A 20,768-nucleotide genomic window follows, 5' to 3' on the forward strand; every position below is an offset into this window, starting at 1 on the left:
TGATAGAATTGAGGTTTCAAACTTGATCAAATAATTATCGAAAATATATCCATATTTTGAAAAATTTTCCCCAAATTTAATATTCGGATTCAGCGACCTCCAAAACATGTTGATCGACCATTCTTAGTACGAATCTGGTCACTACTATGCATTTTTGGGGATGGTTGCTGCTCGCCTATGAGAGGTTAGCAAAGTCACCGTCTCGATCGGGGACTCTGGTAGGTTCATTAAGTTAGGTCAACCTGTGACTGTTGGCCCCTCATCGTCAGTTTTGTTGAAAAAATTCGACTAGCTGACGAGATGGACATAAAGTCACTAGCGTTAAAAATATCTGAGTTGAGATTGTTTGATTGCAGATAAACGATTTAATCGGCAAGGTTTGAGGATAACTGCCTGTAGTGGGGATGCCCCAAAGACGGTCACAGTTCATATTTCTGCTATTATATCATATTTTGACCCCGATGTAGTTCCAAGGTGAATTAAACACAGAGAAACAGCAAAATAAAAATTATATTGAAAAAAAAATGAACTGGGGAGTTATTAGGTACAAATATCAATAAATAAAATAGAATTAACATACAAAAAAAGTTCCATTATATTTTTTTAAAATATAGTCACACTTAACTACATCATATAAATTATTAAACTATAAATGAGTGAGTACGTTTTTTGTCATGGCTCTAACATATAACAATGTTAAAATTCAAGGAAAGGTGAAAATTTATCTAAAATATAAAATAATATCAACTCGTTTATCACTTAATTATCTATTTTGTTTTCTTCAAACTTTTTTAAGAATTTGATTCTTTTCAAATTAAAAATTTCAGAGATCAGATCACTACAGTTATAACCTTTGGAAAATATAAATTCAATAGAAGAATTAAGTAGCATAGTGACCTGAAATCAATTAAAAAAAATATCTAGTTTTCAAAATTGTCAGTCCATCGTAATTCAGTGGTTCTCGGCGAAGTTTTCAATTCCCCTTCGGTGTCTTCGCCGCAAAAGAAATCGTCATCAAAGGGATCGTCCTCTCTGGCGAAGATGTTCACTGATTCGGATTTCTTCAGATTAACGTCCGTTCTTAAACCAGAAGCAAATCTGCTTTTGGATAGTATCTTCTTACGACCGTTCGAAGCGTTTTCGAAATTACTGGTGCTGAATTCGTCCTCGTCCTCGCGATCCGCTTCTTCTTTGATACTGGATATGTTGTCGTCCAGTTCGACTTTTTCTGTCGGCGAGAAATCATCTTCGAAATGGGATTTTGATTTTTGATAACGTGGAGATAGTTTCGTCGCAGGTCTAGGTCTATCGCGAACGCTAAAATAACTCAATTACAAAAAAATATACAGGAAAAAATAATAATTACCTTTCTAATGGTAGAGATTTTTCAAAATCATTTTCGAAATCGATTTTCGATGTCAACTTGGTCGTTAAAATTGGACTGGGTTCCGGCGAAACGAAATCGTTTTCGAAAACTAACTTTCCGCGGCTGCTGGATTTCCTCGGAAAAGTACCGGGCAAACTTTCTTCTGTTTTGAGACTTTCTTTTATTTTTTTTCGGGAAAGCGTTGAAGGTTTTTTGCTAGAATCTAATTTAAATTCAGACTGAATCTTCTTCAAGATAACTGGGTCTTCGGGAAATTTATATCGGTGTGTAGTTTTGATCGATGGTCCCGCATCGGGTTTATGTCTATGTGGTGGTTCAGAATATTGAGAATCTCTGCTACGAGATCGTCTACTGGGTTTGTATCTTCTATCTCGTTCTCCATCACTACCTCCTACAATTAATATAATAATTATCACTAAACAGAAATAAGAAGATTTACTGTAGAGACATTTTAAAGAAATAATTTGTCAAGAAACCTCTGGAAGCATCTAGAACGTTCGAATCCAAATTCCAGAACGCCAAATTTCCATTATAAATAGCAAAATGTTGTATAAAAGCAATTAAAACAGATAGTAATGGATGGAGAGAGATTGGGAATGATGGTAGAAGAGAAACCAACAGGAAATGGTTGAAAAGAAAAATTTGGCAATCGAAATGGTTAAAAAATAACCAAGGAAGGAGGGAGAAAATTGAGAAATGACTGGATTGAGAAGAAACGGTTGAACAAAAGATGGAAAGGGTTAAAAAATGTAGAGGGATCGAAACTGTGGGAGTTTGAGGAAGAAAGGGAGAGAGATGAAAAATGACGAAAATGGTTGTAGCACGAATGTAAAAGGGCTAAAAGGAAATTTAGGGAGATCGAAAAAATTCGAGAAAAATTGGGAAAGCACGAAGAGGGTCTAAAATAAATTCCGGGCAATCAAAACGATTAGAGATTCAGGTAGGAACTAATGGAAAAGAATGTAGAGGAATCCAAATGATTGGAGAGATATAATGTAATGATAGAGAGATTCGATGAGATATGTAAAAAATATGAAACGGTAGGAGATTGAGGGAATAGGGAAAGAAAGAATCGACACAAGAAAGTTAGGAGAAGCATGGGGAGGGGGATGATAAGAAATATAGAGTAATTGAAAAGATTAGAGAGATATGGGGAAATGATGAGAAGAGTCTAAAAGGAATGTAGAGGTAATAAAATGCTTTGTGAATGAGGGGGGAGGGATGGAAAGTGTTAAAATATATAGTGGAATAAAAACGGTTGGAGGAATATAGAAAAAAATATGAGGAGAGTCTAAAAGGAATGTAGAGGTAATATAATGCCTTGTGAACGTGTGAAAAGTGTTAACAAATGTAGAGGGATAAAAAGGATTGGAGGAATATATAAATAAAAACGAGTTTTGTTGACAGGTTTACCTGTAGCAAGGTAGTGTCTGGATTTTATCTCTCCCGTTTTTCTGTCAATTTCCGAAGCACTACTAGGTCGTTGTTTCCAATTTCTTTTAGAACTAGTAACAAAATGAGGCGAATCTTCGGGATCATTCGAATATTCATCTTCCCATGGAGATTCTTGAGATTCTCTACTATAGTACCTCTCGTCAGTCTTATGATCACGCCATCTACCATACCGGGGCTTTTCTATATCAAAAGACAATGTAAAGTCGGAGTAAATTAGTTATTAAATATCCTACCTTGACCTGTTTGATCCCAATCGGGACAACACCAACGATCTCTGGGATCTCTTCTTCTTCTATGTCTTCTATCTTCACTTCTCTCGTCACACCATCTATCGCTATCATGTTCTCTGTTGCCGACGCTATGTCTACTATCTCTATCGGTTTCTCTGGATCCGTGTCTCTCCCAATGTCTAGAAGAATGATCATCTTCGTATCTAAATAAAAAAAAAACATATAATCAGATGGTGAAGAATAAGTTTGAAGTAGGAACTCTCACTCGTAATCGTCGTCTTCGTCCCAACTGTCAGTAACTCTCCTGTCTCTTCTTCTTTCGAAAGAATGAGTTCTAGGATGCCTGTAGACAGTTCGAGGATCCCTCATCTCTCGAATATCACGTCTGTGTGGTTCTTCCTCCCACGGACTGACGTCTCTTGAACTGGAAGAGTGCCCACCGGCTGCTTGATTACCGTGTTGCCAGTTACTTTGCTGACGACGTCTTCTTGGTCGGTCGTAGCACTCGTAATATTCTTCGTCGAAGCTGTCAGTAGAACGACGATTCGCAGGATAATATCGAGCTGGAAATGCATTAGATCAAGATGTGGAAATATTATTATAACTATAATTTTTGTTACCTTCTGATTCTGCAGCTGTATCCCACCACCCATCTTGGTCCCTTCTCTTTCGAGGAAACTGTTCGGTTCCACTACCAGAATCTTTATTTATCCATCCTGGTGGCGAAGCTCCTCCAAATTCTTTGGAATCACTGGACCAAGGAGATACCCCTTCTTCGCTTTGTACTGCTTGCTTTTCTTTTACTGATTCCAACTGATTTGATTCTTGGTCGAATATCGCCCATGATTCAGCTAAACATTTTAAAACCAACAGATAGAGAGTTAATACCATGCACAATAAAATATTTTTCTGGATTATTTTGGAAATATCGAGGGGGCATAGCATTTAAAAGTGACTTACTAGGCTTTCTTAAGCCCTTAGGTACGGCACTGCAAAGCAGTAGTGCCAACCGGTTGAAAATACTTTCCCCTAGGTCTATTTTGAAATTCCCCAGATTAAAGCTGAAATACTCTAACTTTGAAACACAATTATACGTTTTTAAACACAGTCGAAAATATTGAGAATAGGAAATACACAATGGGCAAAAGCAATAAATACTACAAAGTTATTTTGAATCAATTTCAAACCATAAAATCAATTTTTCTCAAATTTAGTGGAAAAATCTCCAGTATGACTTCTGTAAAGTGACTCCAAGACAAGCTACATGAGATTGGTAATGCAAAATAGGCTGAATTTAAGAAAATAGTGAAAAAATTGTTGCTAATTAGTAGCTGAAAAATCGATTTAGTGCTCAATTCGGTCCTAAAAAATCGACAATACTTATTTGACGTTCAACTTCCATAAAATTAATATTAGAAAATCTTAGTCTGAAAACAGATCAAATTTCTAGCCAATTAGTTGCTGAAAGACCGTACTATAACGATTTTTTTTTTAGTTAAATTAGAAGTCAGCTTAGCTGTCAATTTTTCTGTAGTAAATGGAAATTTCTTGCTGATCATAGCAATTATTGTTGTTGATATTTCAAGGACTAGCAACAGATTTCTGGTTATCGATTAGCAGGCCATACGATCTCCGGTTCTATAACTGGTTGCTAATTGAAACAAATATAATATTCAGGAATTATTATTGCTAGTTTGACGTTAAATTTCGATTTTTTTGAGTGAAGCACCTAAATTGATATTTTAGCCACTGATTAGCAAAGTTGACTATTTTGGCCTATTGCTGATATTTAGTTAATGTTATTGCCAATTTAACGTCACATTACATTATTATCAATTTTTTGACATCAGATTAAGCAACAAAAGTATTTTGCGTCAACTAATTAGCAAAAAATTTAAATTATTATTTTTTAAATTTTGTTCTATATTCTGATATTCAGCTATTGTTAGTGCCAGTATTACGTTATATCATTGTAGATTTTTTAGCATCGGACAAAGTCAAAAATTCAATTATCTGGCAACTATTTCTATATACTATTTATCCGGCCTATATCTGATATTTAATTGCAAATTCAACGTCAAATTACTTTATTGTCAATTTTTTTAAATCAGATTAAACAACAAAACTGTTTTCTGTCAACTAATTAGCAACAAATTTCGATTATTCTTCTTAATTTTGGCTTTTTCTCTGATATTTAGCTATTGTTAGTGCCAGTATTACTTTATATAATTGTCGATTTTTTGGGATCGGAGAATGCTAATAATTCGATTATCTGAAAAATAATTAGTAACAACTTTTTATTACTTTTCTAAATTTTGCCTATTTCTTTGATATATAATTGCTTATTTAACATCAAATTACATTATTGTCAATATTTTGGCACCAAATTTCGATTAGGCTTTTTAATTTTGCCTTTTTCTGTGACATTTAGTGTAAGTATTACATTATATTTTTGTAGATTTTTTGAGTTCAGACAGAGCCCAAAAATTCGATTATCTGACAACTAATTAGCAAAAAATTTCGATAATTTTTCAAAATTTTGTCTATTTCTCCGATATTTAATTGCCTGTTTAACGGTAAATTACATTAGTGTCAATATTTTGACATCAGATTAAGCCAGAAAACTATTTTGCGTCAGCTAATTAGCAACAAATTTTGATTATTTTTCTATTTAAGCCTATTTCTCTGATATTTAATTGCAAGTTACATTATCAATTTTTTGACACAAGATTAAGCAACAAAACTATTTTGCGTCGATTATTTAGCAACAAAATTAGTTTGAGTCGACTATAAGCATCAAATTTCGATTATTATTTTTCAATTTCGCCTATTTCTCTAATATTTAATTGCCAATTTAACGTCAAATTACATTATTATATGTCGACTGATTAGCAACAAAATTATTTTGCATCAACTAATTAGCAACAAATTTCGATTATTTTTGTTTTTAATTTTGCCTATTTCTCTGATATTTAGCTATTGTTACTGCCAGTTCAACGTCATATTGTTATCGATTTTCTACGACCGGATTAAGCGACATAATTGATTTTTTTAATAACTAATTAGCAACAAATTTCGATTTTTTTTTTAATTTTTACCTATTGCTCTGATATTCAGCCATTGATTTAATGTCATATTGTTCACGATTTTTGAAGACTGGATTGAGCAACACAATCGATTTTTTAGCAACTAATTAGCTACAAATTTTGCCCATTCTGCACTGCCAATTTCTTACAGCTGCTCATAATTACCCAAATGTCGACTCACCTGTAGCGTCCGTCATCTTTTTACCGATATCAGAGTTACTGGCAGTGTTGTCGATTTCAGGAGAACTGCCACTGACAACGTCCGATAAAGAACCGGACGTTAAGCGGGTATTACTCTGTACGATTTCTGTTATAGCATTCGGAACAGGACTTTTCATTACACTGGATTTAACAGGTGACTTTAAAGACTGTTTAACAGGTGATATAATAACTTCATCGTTTTTTACCTCAAGGGGTGTTATATATTCAATAATATTAGATTTAACCGTCGAATTTTCTTCTTTATCATTTATTTCTTTTTGTAATTTATTTTCTTCGTTAATAATATTCAAGGTTTCAGTGTTATTTATATTTTCGTTATTCAATATATTTTCTTCTTCAGTTATTTCTGCATCTTCATTTTTGTTTATTTCTTCTTTATGTTCTGTCTGTTTTAATTCGCTGTCCACTATTTCTCTTAAAGCGGCGTACCGATCGGCGCTTTTGGAAGGTTCTTCGTTCAAGGGTTTCAAATCCAAGTTCACGTTACTATTTATGGAATTCTCCAGCTTTTCTTTTTCTTCTAATATTTCTTCTGGTTCCGAATCTATTTTTGTTTGTTTGATTTCTTCTTGCATCAATTCTCTGAATACGGCGTATCGATCGTATGTGGTATCGGTGGAATTCGAATTGGAAAAATTCGTTGCAAAATCCGGTTTGAAATTGGAAAAATCAGCAAAATTATTCGAATAGCCAATGTCGCTTTCCGCTTTTGTGGTTGGAGGCACTACGCTGTTGTTAGATTTGATAAAATTTGATAAAAAATTTGTTAATTGCACCAAGGTCATATTGCTAAGTTGGGCAGCTGGTATTTTCAGTTTCTGTGCTAATTCGTTCAGACCGCTCAATGTCAGTTGGCTCAGTGTGATATCTAATCCTTCCAGAGATGGATTCTCTTTTTTTGTGTCCAGAAATGACGAAATATTCAACTGTAACACACAGAAACAAAATCAATTCATACAAATTTTGAAAATAAAAAATGAAAGGGTATAAAACTTGTCACAAATTGTTTAAATTTACTACAAAAAATCTACAACGTTGCTTGGTTTTTTAGAAATCACTCGAATTTTCCAAAAAAAAATCCGGACACATATTTCTGGTAATAAACTAAAAAAAAAAATACCAAATTATTCAAAGGATTGGACATCAATAAAGCTCTTAAAAATACTGGTAAGCTTTTGAAGAAATATTTAAATTTCTTAAAAATATCCAAACCTCATCAAATTTTGAGAAAAATGTTTAAATTTTCTAATAAAACCAGTAAGTTACCAAATGTTTTAGAAACCACAAAAATTATCCCTAAAATTTCAAAAGGTTAGGAAAATTTTCAGAAATTGATATAATTTTCAATGAAAATACTGTTTAGGTTCCATAAAAATATCTAAACACATCAAAATTTTTTAAAAATAACTATAATCTGACCGGTCCGTAGTGAGAGTATTAAAAACGCGTGATCGGCTCATGGGATGCTAGTGGTACCTTTTATAACGATTCGTATTGGCTGAAGCAATGTCTGAGAAAGTCAAGTTCACACAGCTGCACGTTACATTAATTTATTATTATTATATTCTAAAAATTTTATATTAATAATTATTTTAAGCTTTTGTTTCATTATGTTATTTATTTACTTTGATAAAAATTAAAAATTAAACTACATTTCTAACATGCGCTTTTACAGTAAGAATTATGTGACTGTATAGTAGCGCATGTTAAACATGTACTTTAATTTTTATTATTCTTTAATATGTGGTATTATAGTTATGTTATACATTGACTATCCTCTATTTTAAAACAAATTTTATTGTTAAAAGTGGCTGTGATATTCATGGAACTAAATTTAAACTGTCTATTTACGTTATTCAATCTGAAGAACAATCTTTTCTAAACGTGTCATTGCTTTAATACTTTTAGAATTTTGACAAAATGCATCTGAGCTACCTTACCATTGTGAATTCAACCCAATTGAACTCATATGGGCACAAATCAAGGGTGAAGTGGCAAGGAAAAACACAACATTTAAAATTAGTGATGTCCAAACTTTATTTACTAAAGCTTTAAATAATGTTACCCAAACCAATTGGAGTAAGGCAATCCAACATGTCCGCTTTTTACGAAATAAAATGTGGGACATTGATAATTTAATGGAAAAACAAGTGGAACCTCTAATAATAAATTTAAGAGCTGATTCGTCCTCGTCGGAATCAGATTCCGATTTAGATTAAAATAAAAATTCATCCGCCCTTATATCTCTCTCAACCACCTTTTTTGAAAACAAAGAATTTATTCAGGAAAGGACCTTGTGTTGTTTATAAAGATTATTATTATTTATATCGTTTTGTATGAATTTACTTTATAACCTTTGATACGTATTTGAATAAAACATATAGCACGACATTTCTTTCTTAGATATTACTTTACAGTATTAGGTACCCTTACATTTTTATTTAATATACCATAAATTTGAAAAACCGTCTAGCTATTTAAGGTTAGGGAAAACAAAATTACGATTAAAATAATAATTATATATATTTATAGATACTTTTAAAAAAATAAAGGCAACGTGTGAAATATGTAGGTATAAACATTTAGTAGTTAACTAAGTGAACGAAGATTTTAATGTATGAATGCTATGCAATGGATAAATAAAAGTATTATTTATATGATATGATATTAAAATAAAGTATTTAAAATTCAAATAAAAATGTTAGTGTGAAAAAAGCATTTAAAATTCAATTCAAATGTGCCACTAAATGTCTTTTAGTGTTGTGTATGGTGTGATTCAGGCTTACAATTTCTCTCTCACGCACTATGCACGTGATTACTCTCTGTAATGAGCGGCCAGATTATATTCCCAAAAAAAACCCATCATACCTCTAAACTTTGAGAAAATTATCTAATTTAATCTAAAATTTAGAAGTCATATCTCTGCCGATAAGAATTGGACCGACGACCAATTGACTGCAAGGCGTCGACCTAACCACGCGACCGTCAACGCATTTTTGTTATTAATCGCTGAACATATATGGAATAGTTGCTCTTATTAATAATAATCACTAAACATTCGAATCAAGCCAATTCTATAATAAATTTTTTTCATCCTTTTAAATAAATATCACATATATTTTGATGATATCATAAGTCTCCTTTGCTTTTTGCACCATCTATTTCATTCCATTCGGCCTACCATATCAAAGTGAGAACAGGTGAGGTCAATTTAAATTTGAATTTGTACAGAAAATGTTTAATACTAGCCTGAGCATTTGTTTTTGTACTTTTCTGAGGCGGTGGTAATAATATTCCTGATGATTTTTCCGGTACTGTGATCGGTGTTAAATAATCTTCGGCACTAGATGACAAAAACTGTTTTCTCGGTCTTTCCGGAGCTTCCATTTCAAATTTCGTTTTACGAGCAGGTACAGGAAGTGGGGGACTTTTTTCTATGCCTATATTTGGAACAATCGAAAAAATTATTTTTGAAACTCTGTATAGAAGGTGAAAAAAATAAGTTTTTGTTTATTTTGACACAACTTTTAATGTCCTGCAAATAAGTACTTACCTAGAATGCTATTTGGAGCAGTCTCATACTTATCTATAAAATCATAGGGTGATTCATCTGTGTGGTATGGAGGTCGAGGTGGAGGCTTAGTAGTGAGATCCACTTGTTTCTTGGGAGGTAGAGGAGGTGGTTTTATCGATAGTAGTTGATTCGTTGGTCTTGGTGGAGGCTCGGGGGCGCTCTCGCTTTCTGAAGACATTTCCAAGCTAGCGTTGTCGTGAAACTGTGTCAACTTATCGACATCAATAGTATTTTGCTTTGAAAGACTCTTCGTGTTAGGAGAGTTACTTAATAATGATAAAGCACAACTCCTCGGCGATTTAGATAAATTACTTTGAAATACGGTTTCCTTTTTAAAGTTGCTGAATTCTGTTTCGAATGGATCCTGTTTCGAAAAGTCTGAATCGGCAAAAGGGTCTTCCTTAACAAAGGGATCTTCACCGAAAGGATCTAACGAATAAACGTTCTGTGTAGGCGGAGCTGAAGTCGTGATGGTGACTGATGATTTAGCAGTAGTTTGATTTAGGGTTGTTGTAAACAAACTCTGATCTTGTGAAGAGTTAACCATCTCATTTAGCACTTTTTTTGGTGGATTTTTGAGTTCTTGAAAGAAATGTTTTCTGTCAATATATGGCTTACTTCTACCCGTACCTACGGTAAAATAAAATAGCTTTTCTTCTTTCAATCCGAAATTGAGCTCAACAAAAACAATAGCGAAACTAAAAAATTTAAAATATTGAAAAAAAAAATGTAATATTTTATTTTACCACAGATAAAATAAACAGGAAAAATAAAGTGAAATAAAATATTAATAAAAGCAAAATTAGGTAAAATTTTAAGTACATTCATAATCGGGAATTAAAACTTTCTGGTCCTTGGAGCCGGTTTTGTAGGCTCGAAGGACCAGATAATGTGATACAACATGATAAACACTACTATAATCTAATAATCAGTATTTCCTAAAGCAAATGAAGAGCTAAAATGATATACTTATTAATTAATATGATTAAGTAGTCTCAAGATGTGATACATCATTGAAATTAATAACTCATAACACGAATAGAATGATTACCAAGTTGGAATTTAAGGAAGTAGGGAAGTGAGATTTATAAGAAAAATAGAGAATAAATCAAGATACAACACAATAGATGAATGACAATTAAGATGGAAGACAGAGGAGGAGCTGGACAGAAGAAATTAAGATGGCAGGAAATTAAACAAAAGGCCATGGGATAGGAAAGAATGGAAATAAACACGTAATAACTCAACTCTAACATGCCTCACACCTGAAAAGCTAGAAAGGCTTCAATAATAAGTAAATAAGTAGAAAGAAATGATTCGGGATGCAAAAGTACAGAATACCAACCAATGGAGAAGAATTGTGGAAGCAGTTGAAGACCGATGAGGAAAAAAAGTTTTACAAGCCTGTAGTACCGTGAATATGTATTGTGGAAGATGGTTTAGCCATGAAAAGGAGTTGGACAGAAGGAATTAAGAATAGAAAATACAACAAACGACACAGGATAAGAAAGAATGGAAACTGCTGTGGAAAAGTGAACCCATGTAATTAATAAACTCTAGTATGTGTTACACCTTAAAAGGTCACTACCAAAATATGCACTCCGTGATTAAAACTGTTTTTATTTCGAAAAATGAGATTTATATCAATTCACAAAATTTTTTTTCACTACTATGAGCTCTTGAAAATAACGTACAAAATACTAGATCACTCTGTATATATAATATTTTATTGGTAGATTAGAATGAGTAGTGGACAGTGTATATGTTTTAATAATAAATAGAAATACAAGATTCCTATAAATTATGTTTGAAGATGCAGAAAAATATTTAACTTAAAATAAAAAAAATATGTTTGAAAGGAAGACTTAAAAGTAATATTTACCTAGTGGATCCAGTTCTGTAAACACATCAAATTGCGACAAAATTTCCTGTTTGGTTTGCTCGTGTTTTTCGTCTTTGGAAGGCTCCTGAATAGAAGTGGAATCTTCAAAAATACTATTTCCAGCTGAAGGGGTGAACCAATCACCGCTACTCGGTTCATCGTGAGAACTGCTAAGATCTTGAGTGAATGAGAAATCTTTTTTTTTATCTGAATCTATGGTTGTACCAGTATGTGGAGTTTTGGGACTGAAGATGCTACTGGTTTCCGAAACGCGACTAGTACGTTCTCGACCTGTAGACGGCGGAGGGGGTAGCATAGGTTTCTGCAAAAAATTTTTGATACTATTAAAAATTCACTTAAAACCTAAAATGTATTAAATAAGATTAAAAGTAGTGGTAAAACAAAGCAGAAAACTAATAATAAGAAATTATAAGATAAAAATTTTATACTTACAGGAGGATAACTTATGAAACTGTCACCAAATGGATCATCCTTGGATCCAAACGGATCTGACGGGGTGATTTTTTCCATTTGATTCAAACCCTGTTGTAAACTATTTAATTCTAATTCTAAATCAACTAAATCAGCTACAGCCGTTCCAGTGGATTTTGATTCACTTGTATTACTATTCACCTTCGCTTCTATTGACGATTTTATACTCACGTTAGGAACACTCTGCAACTGATTTGAACCCAAATGTTTTATAACAAGTATTTAAAAATATAAAATGACTTACTTTCGAACTGGAGCTATCAGAAAACAAAGGAGATGTTGGATAATAAGATTTATCTAAATGTTGCTTTGCTAATTCAATTTCTTTTTTCTTTAGAGCAAAAACGACTTGAAACAGGTCTCTCATAGCTATAACAACTTGACTTGCAGCCTTATCTGTCTTGATACCAAAAAAACGATGTCCTGTGTCAGGCGAACCGAAAATATAACCAAACGCTCGAGAATCACTCATATCTTGGGCTATAAATGATATTTTGTGTACTGGATGGTGATACAGTGAGTCCTACGAACCAAAATAAGGAATTTGATATTGAAACTCTCGTTTTTTAATAGTTTTACTACTTTTATTAAAAATTAAGCTGAAATTTCTAAAATGTTATTGATATTCATACTACAAACACAATTATTATATTTTCTGGTCCTTCAAGCCTAATATAAAGAAATACAGTACCAGACATATAATTATGCTGAAATATGTATTTTTAAAATAAATTTTTAATCAAAAACTTACACCAGTTTTCTCATCCCTCAATCTCAATCCGTCAATTGCAATATTAATAGTAATCCTTTGCTTATGTTCACCAGCTGCCCTTATGGCTATTTTTAAATCAGACAAAGCTTCTTGACACATTCTATCTCCTCTAGCTTCTGATACTTCTAAAATACCTATTAACTTTGCTTTGAAGCTCACCCCATCTCCCAAAAACCTAGTCGTTTCATTTTTATCTAAAAAATATTTAGGGTTCAGTTAAATTTATTTGAAAAAAAAACGAAACATTCAGTTGCTGTATCACACTTTCAAATATTATTGATTGCTACAAGCATTACAATCGTCTTTATTATTTAATATACTAAAAACATACAATTACATCAGAAATTAATAATTCCTTATAACATGCAAATGGTGCCTTGACACTTTGTAAGGCATAGATTTTACTCACATTTTAAAGGGCTTGTTTTCTTTCGTAAAGTTTGCATTTTATTAAAACAGACCTACATACAATAAACTATAATAAGACTTATTTGACCAGTTGGTATCCACAAATCACAATTTATCACATTTAATTGACTTTCCATACTGTTAACTCTCTTAAAACTGGTTTTATTGCAACAAAAAATTAAGTTCACTATTGGATATTCATTGTAGTAAATTTAGGATAGTTGTAAATTGCACGATCTTCATATTGATTAGAACAATCCATTGATCTACCCACATTCAGGGGTGTAGCATGGGGATGTTAATTTTGCAAACTCTGGAGCATGCTCAGAGGTTGACAAATAAATTTATCGATTCCGAAAATAAGTGTAATTACCAATATACCCTATAAAACGACTCAGTCAAATATAAAAGTTGAAATTATAATCCTCGAAAAAGAAGCTTGTAATCTTAATAAATATTACAGAACAAAGTATTTCCAGTACCGTTTGGTAAATTTATTTTCCTTGTATTAACATTTTCTATTCCTTTCTCCAATTTATTTGTTTTGACGGACATTTAAAAAAATTAAACTAAAATTATAGTTTATTGATGCAATGACATTTAAATATTGTAAATAAATAAATAACAGGGATACCAACGTAAAAATTAATGCATATATAGCTGTCAACAAATAAAAAATTAGAAATGAGCTAATCGTAATGTTAATTTAAAAAATTTATTCATTCAAATTACAATACATAATAGGAATTATACATAAGAGAGTGATAAACAGTAAACTTGATAATAAAATCATTATCATAAGACATTATACAATTTTCATGTTGTAAAAAAGAAGATAAATATAGGTTATGTTTTGAATTGTTTGTATACATACTTCATATAAAAAATAAATATTCTACTACATAAGAAAACTAACAATTCAAAAGATCAATCTTTAAATTATGTCTGATAACTTGCTTCAGGTACTTGGAAGTAAAAAAGAACAGTTTTTAATTTATAATACTTTATCTAGTCTAGTCAAAGCATTAGAAGGTTATTACACTACGATAGATTTAAGAAATGAAAGTAGTGTTTCAGGACTTGTTACCAAAGTAGACGGTTTTATGAACGTTGAAATGGAAGATGTAGTATATATCGATTCCACAGGTACATTTTTTAAAAACAATTTTGAACATTCCTATAATATATAGTTTTAGGTATACCACATTTTTTTAATCAATTCTTCGTTCGTCACCGTAACATTAGGTATGTCCATGTTCCAGAAGAATTATCACCAAACCAAATAATGCAAGAACAAATAAGTGGTATGAAAAAACCTAGAATTATTAATAAAAAACGAACATTTAAGCAACTTAGAGCTCAAAGGTACCAAAAAGAAACTCTACGGTCTCTAAATAAATAATTCATTTATTTTGTAACAGTGAATTATGAAATTTGTGAATATATTGTAATTTTGAGAATAAATAATTATTTTATAGTTTGTTTTATGTTTACTACTTTCCTGTACCGGGTTCTTTGAGTTTTCAATAAGTCGTTGATTCCTATTGGACTGGTAGAAAAATGTGATTTATATCATTTGTAAAACACAATTATTTATATTCAAGAAGTAATATCTAGTTTTTCTGTTTCTGTTTCCATGATCTCCATCCCACATTTTACCTTTTTTCTTTAACTCTCTTTACTATGTTATAATTCTTATTTTATGTACAAACCAGCTATTTTTCAGTATCTAGTTTCCTATATTTTCTTACTATCTAGGATCTCCCTTTTTTCCAAGTTTCGTTCTTAAATTTTATAACTTTTGCTTTAGTAAGCAAATTTTTTGCAAGAATTTTTAACTTCACAGTTGTAGTATAATGTAAATATAATTTCAAAAATTGCTTGATTACTTTTTTTATTTGTTTTCCTCCTTTTGCAAAATTAGTTTTTAAAATTTTTAATAGTTTAGTTTAAATTCAAAACAATAAAAAATAGAAAAAATTATATATTTCAAAGTTTTTTATTAAACATAATACTTGATATCAAATCATTATATAACTATTGATGTCAGTTTCCTCCTCTAAGACGAAGTACCAAGTGAAGTGTTGATTCTTTCTGGATGTTGTAGTCTGATAAAGTACGACCGTCTTCTAGTTGTTTGCCCGCGAATATCAATCTCTGTTGGTCTGGGGGAATGCCTTCTTTGTCTTGGATTTTAGCCTTCACGTTTTCAATGGTATCAGAAGGTTCCACTTCCAAAGTAATTGTCTTTCCAGTCAAGGTTTTAACGAAGATCTGCATCCCACCTCTGAGACGAAGTACCAAGTGAAGTGTTGATTCTTTCTGGATGTTGTAGTCTGATAAAGTACGACCGTCTTCTAGTTGTTTGCCCGCGAATATCAATCTCTGTTGGTCTGGGGGAATGCCTTCTTTGTCTTGGATTTTAGCCTTCACGTTTTCAATGGTATCAGAAGGTTCCACTTCCAAAGTAATTGTCTTTCCAGTCAAGGTTTTAACGAAGATCTGCATCCCACCTCTGAGACGAAGTACCAAGTGAAGTGTTGATTCTTTCTGGATGTTGTAGTCTGATAAAGTACGACCGTCTTCTAGTTGTTTGCCCGCGAATATCAATCTCTGTTGGTCTGGGGGAATGCCTTCTTTGTCTTGGATTTTAGCCTTCACGTTTTCAATGGTATCAGAAGGTTCCACTTCCAAAGTAATTGTCTTTCCAGTCAAGGTTTTAACGAAGATCTGCATCCCTCCTCTGAGACGAAGTACCAAGTGAAGTGTTGATTCTTTCTGGATGTTGTAGTCTGATAAAGTACGACCGTCTTCTAGTTGTTTGCCCGCGAATATCAATCTCTGTTGGTCTGGGGGAATGCCTTCTTTGTCTTGGATTTTAGCCTTCACGTTTTCAATGGTATCAGAAGGTTCCACTTCCAAAGTAATCGTCTTTCCAGTCAAGGTTTTGACAAAGATCTGCATCCCTCCTCTGAGACGAAGTACCAAGTGAAGTGTTGATTCTTTCTGGATGTTGTAGTCTGATAAAGTACGACCATCTTCTAGTTGTTTGCCCGCGAATATTAATCTCTGTTGGTCTGGGGGAATGCCTTCTTTGTCTTGGATTTTAGCCTTCACGTTTTCAATGGTATCAGAAGGTTCCACTTCCAAAGTAATCGTCTTTCCAGTCAAGGTTTTAACGAAGATCTGCATTCTGTAACAAAAATAACTATGTATGCCAGAATAAAAACCATTACTTTACCATGAGTATAAATCATAAATAAATACGTAAAAAACACATTCAATTAATATTAACGAAGATAAATAAAAATCTTTGGTGATAAAAGAATATAAAAATGAAACAAATGATATGAAACATTATTTCTATAAATTATAGTCAATAGACTAACGTTAAATTGTCTGTGGAAAATATGGTATTGATCCATTTAATAGTTCTAATCAAAAAAGCGGTTATGAATCCGGTGTAGTTAATTAATTACAAAAAATATGAAATTTGAATTTACTTACATTATTTTTCACAAGTATCACAACACGAAACGATTTTGCAAAATTTACGTATTACTTATAACCAAATATAAAATGGCCGACGAAGTTAACAGCTTTTATACTTTGGATGACGTAGATTTTGACGTCACACAAATTCCTACCAATTGTATTCTAGAATTTATATATTTTCCAGAAAGTTCGTAATAATTATATTGTTCATTGTGTACATTTTTAAATATTTAGGATGCAATTGTATGATAATAGATTTTATTTGCGTTTTTTAAAATTATCAGTGATTTATTCAATACATTTTTATTTTGGGTAAAATTAGACATAATATTTATTCATATCACAGTTTTTATCAATTTGAACACCTATACTCCTTTCATAGACAAAAAATAATGTTAAAAAGGAAATCCCACAAAATACACAAATATTAAAGTATCTTAATATATTTATTAAATAATTTATAAGCTGCTCATACTAATTATAGATAGAAAATATAAAAGATATAAATTTAATATTCTAATTAACATAAATAAACTAGACAACTCAAGAATTGTGAGGAAATGAAGATTTGATAAGTAACCTTTTATTAGGTTCTTTGTCTAGTTCTAGTTCCATTCTAACGACATCCCACTTATTAGAATCGTCCTTTTCAGCCCAAAAATATAAATAACCGCTTTGTTTGCTACCTTTCACTGGCACTTTGTATTGAGCTGTATAATCTTCAACAAAATTCGTTTTTACATCTCCCACGTTAATCATTCTATCTTTAATAGGTTCACCTAATAAATAAACAGCTCCTCTGTGTGTTCTAAGTGTCTTTAAAGCATCTTTGTAAAAGTCAGTATGTTTAACATTATAATTTATTTGATTTTTGTACAAAAGTCCCATTGTAACTGTTGCGACACCTCCAACGGCTCCGATTTTAACTAATGTCATATTACTCAAAGTCATGATTGAAGATTTAATAACATTACAAATATACAAAACTTTTTAAGTAAATACAATTCCCAAACAATAGTGTGAGGTTACATCACACACTGTCAATAATGTCAATCCATATATGTGTAAATCGCTAGGCATATTTTAGCGGATGTCTGGATTGAAATATTGAAAATTTTCAAATACACTTTTTTCTTTCAAGATTAAAAAACTCGTCAGCTGATTACATTTACCCTCTAATACTAGGGTAGGAATGATGTGATTATTTAGTTATGACTCGATTACTTCGTTCAGATTCCGAACGATGGTGGATCTAACAAATTAGGAAAGTTTCAGGACCTAGATATTTCATATAAATTGAAACAGCGGATTTTTTGTTCCTGTACCCTTTTATGATTTTTTATAAGTAAATACACTAAGTTAAGTCCTTGTTTTTCAATTATTTGTATTGTACCTACGAAGGTCATTTTGAAATAAAGAAAATAATTCAAAAATAGAATTTTATTTTTCAAATTTATATGATATGCATACAACATACTGATAAATATGAAACTTGTAGCACCTGCTGAGCAATTTGGAAAACGAGTGTTATTTCAAAATTTTTAAAAATAAATAAATATACACAATGATCAATTTTAAACAATAACATTTGTAGTATTACCATAAAAATGACAACAATGTAAATACTATGTACAAGGTGTCAAACATAAGGTTACCCATATACTTTCTTCAAAACCTGTAAGAGTTATCACAAAACTTTAATTACAAAAGTTTTTTGTATTTAAAGGAATTTTTGAATTATACAGTGTGTCCCAATACTCCTGTATTGGAATTTTATATGGAACACCCTAAATTTTACTGCATTTTTTTATTTAGTGGTAAAAACAAAGGTAATTATCATGAAACCAACTTATTTGATTTCTGTACGGTTTGGGAAATATTTTTATTCAAAAATCATTATATTTGGAAAATTCCGCAAAATAAAAATGAGGCTAATTGTCAAAATTTGAAAAATGAATTTTCAAACATAAAACTTAGGTTAGGTTATGTTTGACACTTTGTACATATAATCTAAATTACAATCCAAAATATAATAAAAAACGTGTAAAATGGGAAAAATATCGTTTATATGCTTCTGAAATTTGTTTGGGACTACGGATCTCCATTAAATGAAGTTCCAGCCTTCTGTTTTGATATCCCAGTAATAATTTACTGTTTTCAAAGACAAAATCTAATAGGCCAGGTACCAGCCAATTTCCCGTGTAATTTTGATAATCGAGGTCAATTTTCTTGAAAATTGGTACGAAGGTAGTATTTATAACATTAATAAAATCTACCCTGTGCCGAAGGGTGCTTTGATTCTCAAAAATACTGACGTAATATTCTCAATTCAACATAGATACATTTTTGCATAACTTTTAATTATAAAAAAATCGTTGAAATTATTTTTTAACTTCTCATATGATTAGGGAATGATTTGGAGGGGTTGCATGAGCCTGACTGATCATAAACGTGTTTGAGAATGCCAACAGATTTACGAATAATATATTTAAACTTCATTTTACCCGAAACATGCATAAAATCTGAGATTTTAAATTTTTTTGCAATGGGTAGTTTACACCCCCCACAATATAAAAAAAAGCCCGGTTCGGCACAGGGAAGATCTCGTAGAAGTAGAGCTTGAAATCAAATTTTCATGAAAATCGGGATTATAAGTGTCTGAGAAAAAAAAGTTTTCAATATTACTAGCCTCAGAGGATGGTGTTTGAAGGGGTTGTATGAGTCCAATTAATCAAAAACTTGTTTGAAAATATCATCAGATCTACGAATAATTCATTTAAACTGTATTTTACTCAAATACATGCTAAAATTGAACATTTTAAAATTTTTTACGATAAGGGATAGTTTTCACCTTTTAAAAATAAAAAGTACTTTTCGGCACAGGGTAGATTTCGTAGGTAAGTAGAGCTTAAATCCAAATTTTCATAAAAATCGAAGTAGATTAACAAAATTCCTCAGTTTTAACGTTTTTTACCGCTGGTTCTTGCTCTATAAACTCTACAATTGTTTTTATTGAAAACTATAATATATTTGATACAATTTGCTACAAACTATTAAAAAAACAACTGAATTTGATTCAGTTTTTTTTGTAAATATATCTAAGGCAAGTTCAACGTTTACTAAAGGAACCATTAATTTATAGATGTACTAAGAGTACATAGAGTGTTATAAATAGGGCTTCCATTACGTAATTACGAACTCATTTTAAAGTATTTTGAATTCTGTAACTGGAGATGTCAATTCCGTACTTATGTAAAGTAAGGTTAGGTACTGAATCAATCAGAATAGTCAACCAATAAAAAAGCATTATAAGTACCAGTTATACCTAATGTGGCAACACTATACAAACAGGGGATTCCCCGCAGTTTATTTTATCGTTAGTTAAATCATGTCAAAAAAATTCTATTATAATTGAAGTTTAAACTTAAAACGTCAGATTAAACTACAGATATCGATTATATATGGCGTTTACCGAAAAACTACGGTTTAAACGTTAACGACGGTCTGGGGGTAGTTTAAAATTCAGTTGTCGATTTTTCTTCCAAAATTCCTCCTTCAAATATATTGCTTCAAATTCAAGAACTATCTTCAATTTTATGTCAAAATTTTTCTACTTTGTGTCTCCCAACTTCAATTTTTGTGATATATTCGCTTTGAATCCTTGAAATATTTTAAATTTTCCTTCTAAAATTCATCCTTCAAACTTATTGCTTCAAGTTCATGAAATATCTTCAATTTTATATCAAAATTCTTCTACTTTCTCTA

General features: G+C 31.5%; 4 protein-coding genes across 7 annotated transcripts; 1 reads left to right on the forward strand and 3 right to left on the reverse strand.

Annotated features, from left to right (window-relative positions):
• Positions 1-492: 492 nt before the first annotated feature.
• On the reverse strand, positions 493-14,134 carry LOC130902477 (protein disabled). Of its 4 annotated transcripts, none has more exons than XM_057814676.1 (14): positions 13,991-14,134; positions 13,080-13,294; positions 12,573-12,851; positions 12,290-12,517; positions 11,837-12,158; positions 9,934-10,536; positions 9,630-9,820; positions 6,340-7,306; positions 3,693-3,923; positions 3,338-3,635; positions 3,076-3,275; positions 2,801-3,022; positions 1,367-1,778; positions 493-1,317 (listed from the first exon to the last, which is right to left on the reverse strand). In XM_057814676.1, exons 1-14 carry the CDS (start codon positions 14,061-14,063, stop codon positions 921-923), a joined length of 4,638 nt encoding a protein of 1,545 aa, XP_057670659.1. In that variant the 5' UTR covers positions 14,064-14,134; the 3' UTR covers positions 493-920. The 4 variants fall into 4 exon arrangements, with proteins under 4 accessions (XP_057670659.1, XP_057670665.1, XP_057670641.1 ...); XM_057814682.1 differs by having other exon boundaries at positions 13,510-14,131; XM_057814658.1 differs by having other exon boundaries at positions 9,934-10,584; positions 13,991-14,111.
• Positions 14,135-14,374: 240 nt separating this feature from the next.
• On the forward strand, positions 14,375-14,983 carry LOC130902513 (U7 snRNA-associated Sm-like protein LSm10). The gene is made up of 2 exons (XM_057814718.1): positions 14,375-14,654; positions 14,705-14,983. Exons 1-2 carry the CDS (start codon positions 14,450-14,452, stop codon positions 14,908-14,910), a joined length of 411 nt encoding a protein of 136 aa, XP_057670701.1. The 5' UTR covers positions 14,375-14,449; the 3' UTR covers positions 14,911-14,983.
• A 496-nt stretch (positions 14,984-15,479) lies between these two features.
• LOC130902496 (polyubiquitin-B) lies at positions 15,480-17,445 on the reverse strand. Its single transcript, XM_057814693.1, has 2 exons — positions 17,016-17,445; positions 15,480-16,701 (listed from the first exon to the last, which is right to left on the reverse strand). The coding sequence occupies exon 2, from the start codon at positions 16,698-16,700 to the stop codon at positions 15,555-15,557; it is 1,146 nt and encodes a 381-aa protein (XP_057670676.1). The 5' UTR covers position 16,701; positions 17,016-17,445; the 3' UTR covers positions 15,480-15,554.
• Positions 17,446-17,546: 101 nt separating this feature from the next.
• Positions 17,547-17,954, reverse strand: LOC130902522 (cytochrome c oxidase assembly factor 1 homolog). Its single transcript, XM_057814731.1, has one exon. It carries the CDS (start codon positions 17,952-17,954, stop codon positions 17,547-17,549), a length of 408 nt encoding a protein of 135 aa, XP_057670714.1.
• Positions 17,955-20,768: the final 2,814 nt, after the last annotated feature.

This window comes from Diorhabda carinulata, chromosome 1 (genome assembly GCF_026250575.1).
Source record: "Diorhabda carinulata isolate Delta chromosome 1, icDioCari1.1, whole genome shotgun sequence".
Lineage (NCBI taxonomy): Eukaryota > Metazoa > Arthropoda > Insecta > Coleoptera > Chrysomelidae > Diorhabda > Diorhabda carinulata.

Bases quoted from the DNA above. Each gene is read 5' to 3' on its own strand.
- LOC130902477 (XM_057814658.1), bottom strand. From the start codon at position 14,063: ATGTCCGTCAAAACAAATAAATTGGAGAAAGGAATAGAAAATGTTAAT. The intron at 3,636-3,692 runs GTAACAAAAATT...ATGCATTTCCAG, and splicing joins TACAGCTGCAGAATCAGAAG to CTCGATATTATCCTGCGAAT. The intron at 3,276-3,337 runs GTGAGAGTTCCT...TTTTTTATTTAG, and splicing joins GACGAAGACGACGATTACGA to ATACGAAGATGATCATTCTT.
- LOC130902513 (XM_057814718.1), top strand. From the start codon at position 14,450: ATGTCTGATAACTTGCTTCAGGTACTTGGAAGTAAAAAAGAACAGTTT. The intron at 14,655-14,704 runs GTACATTTTTTA...ATATAGTTTTAG, and splicing joins AGTATATATCGATTCCACAG to GTATACCACATTTTTTTAAT.
- LOC130902496 (XM_057814693.1), bottom strand. From the start codon at position 16,700: ATGCAGATCTTCGTTAAAACCTTGACTGGAAAGACGATTACTTTGGAA.
- LOC130902522 (XM_057814731.1), bottom strand. From the start codon at position 17,954: ATGACTTTGAGTAATATGACATTAGTTAAAATCGGAGCCGTTGGAGGT.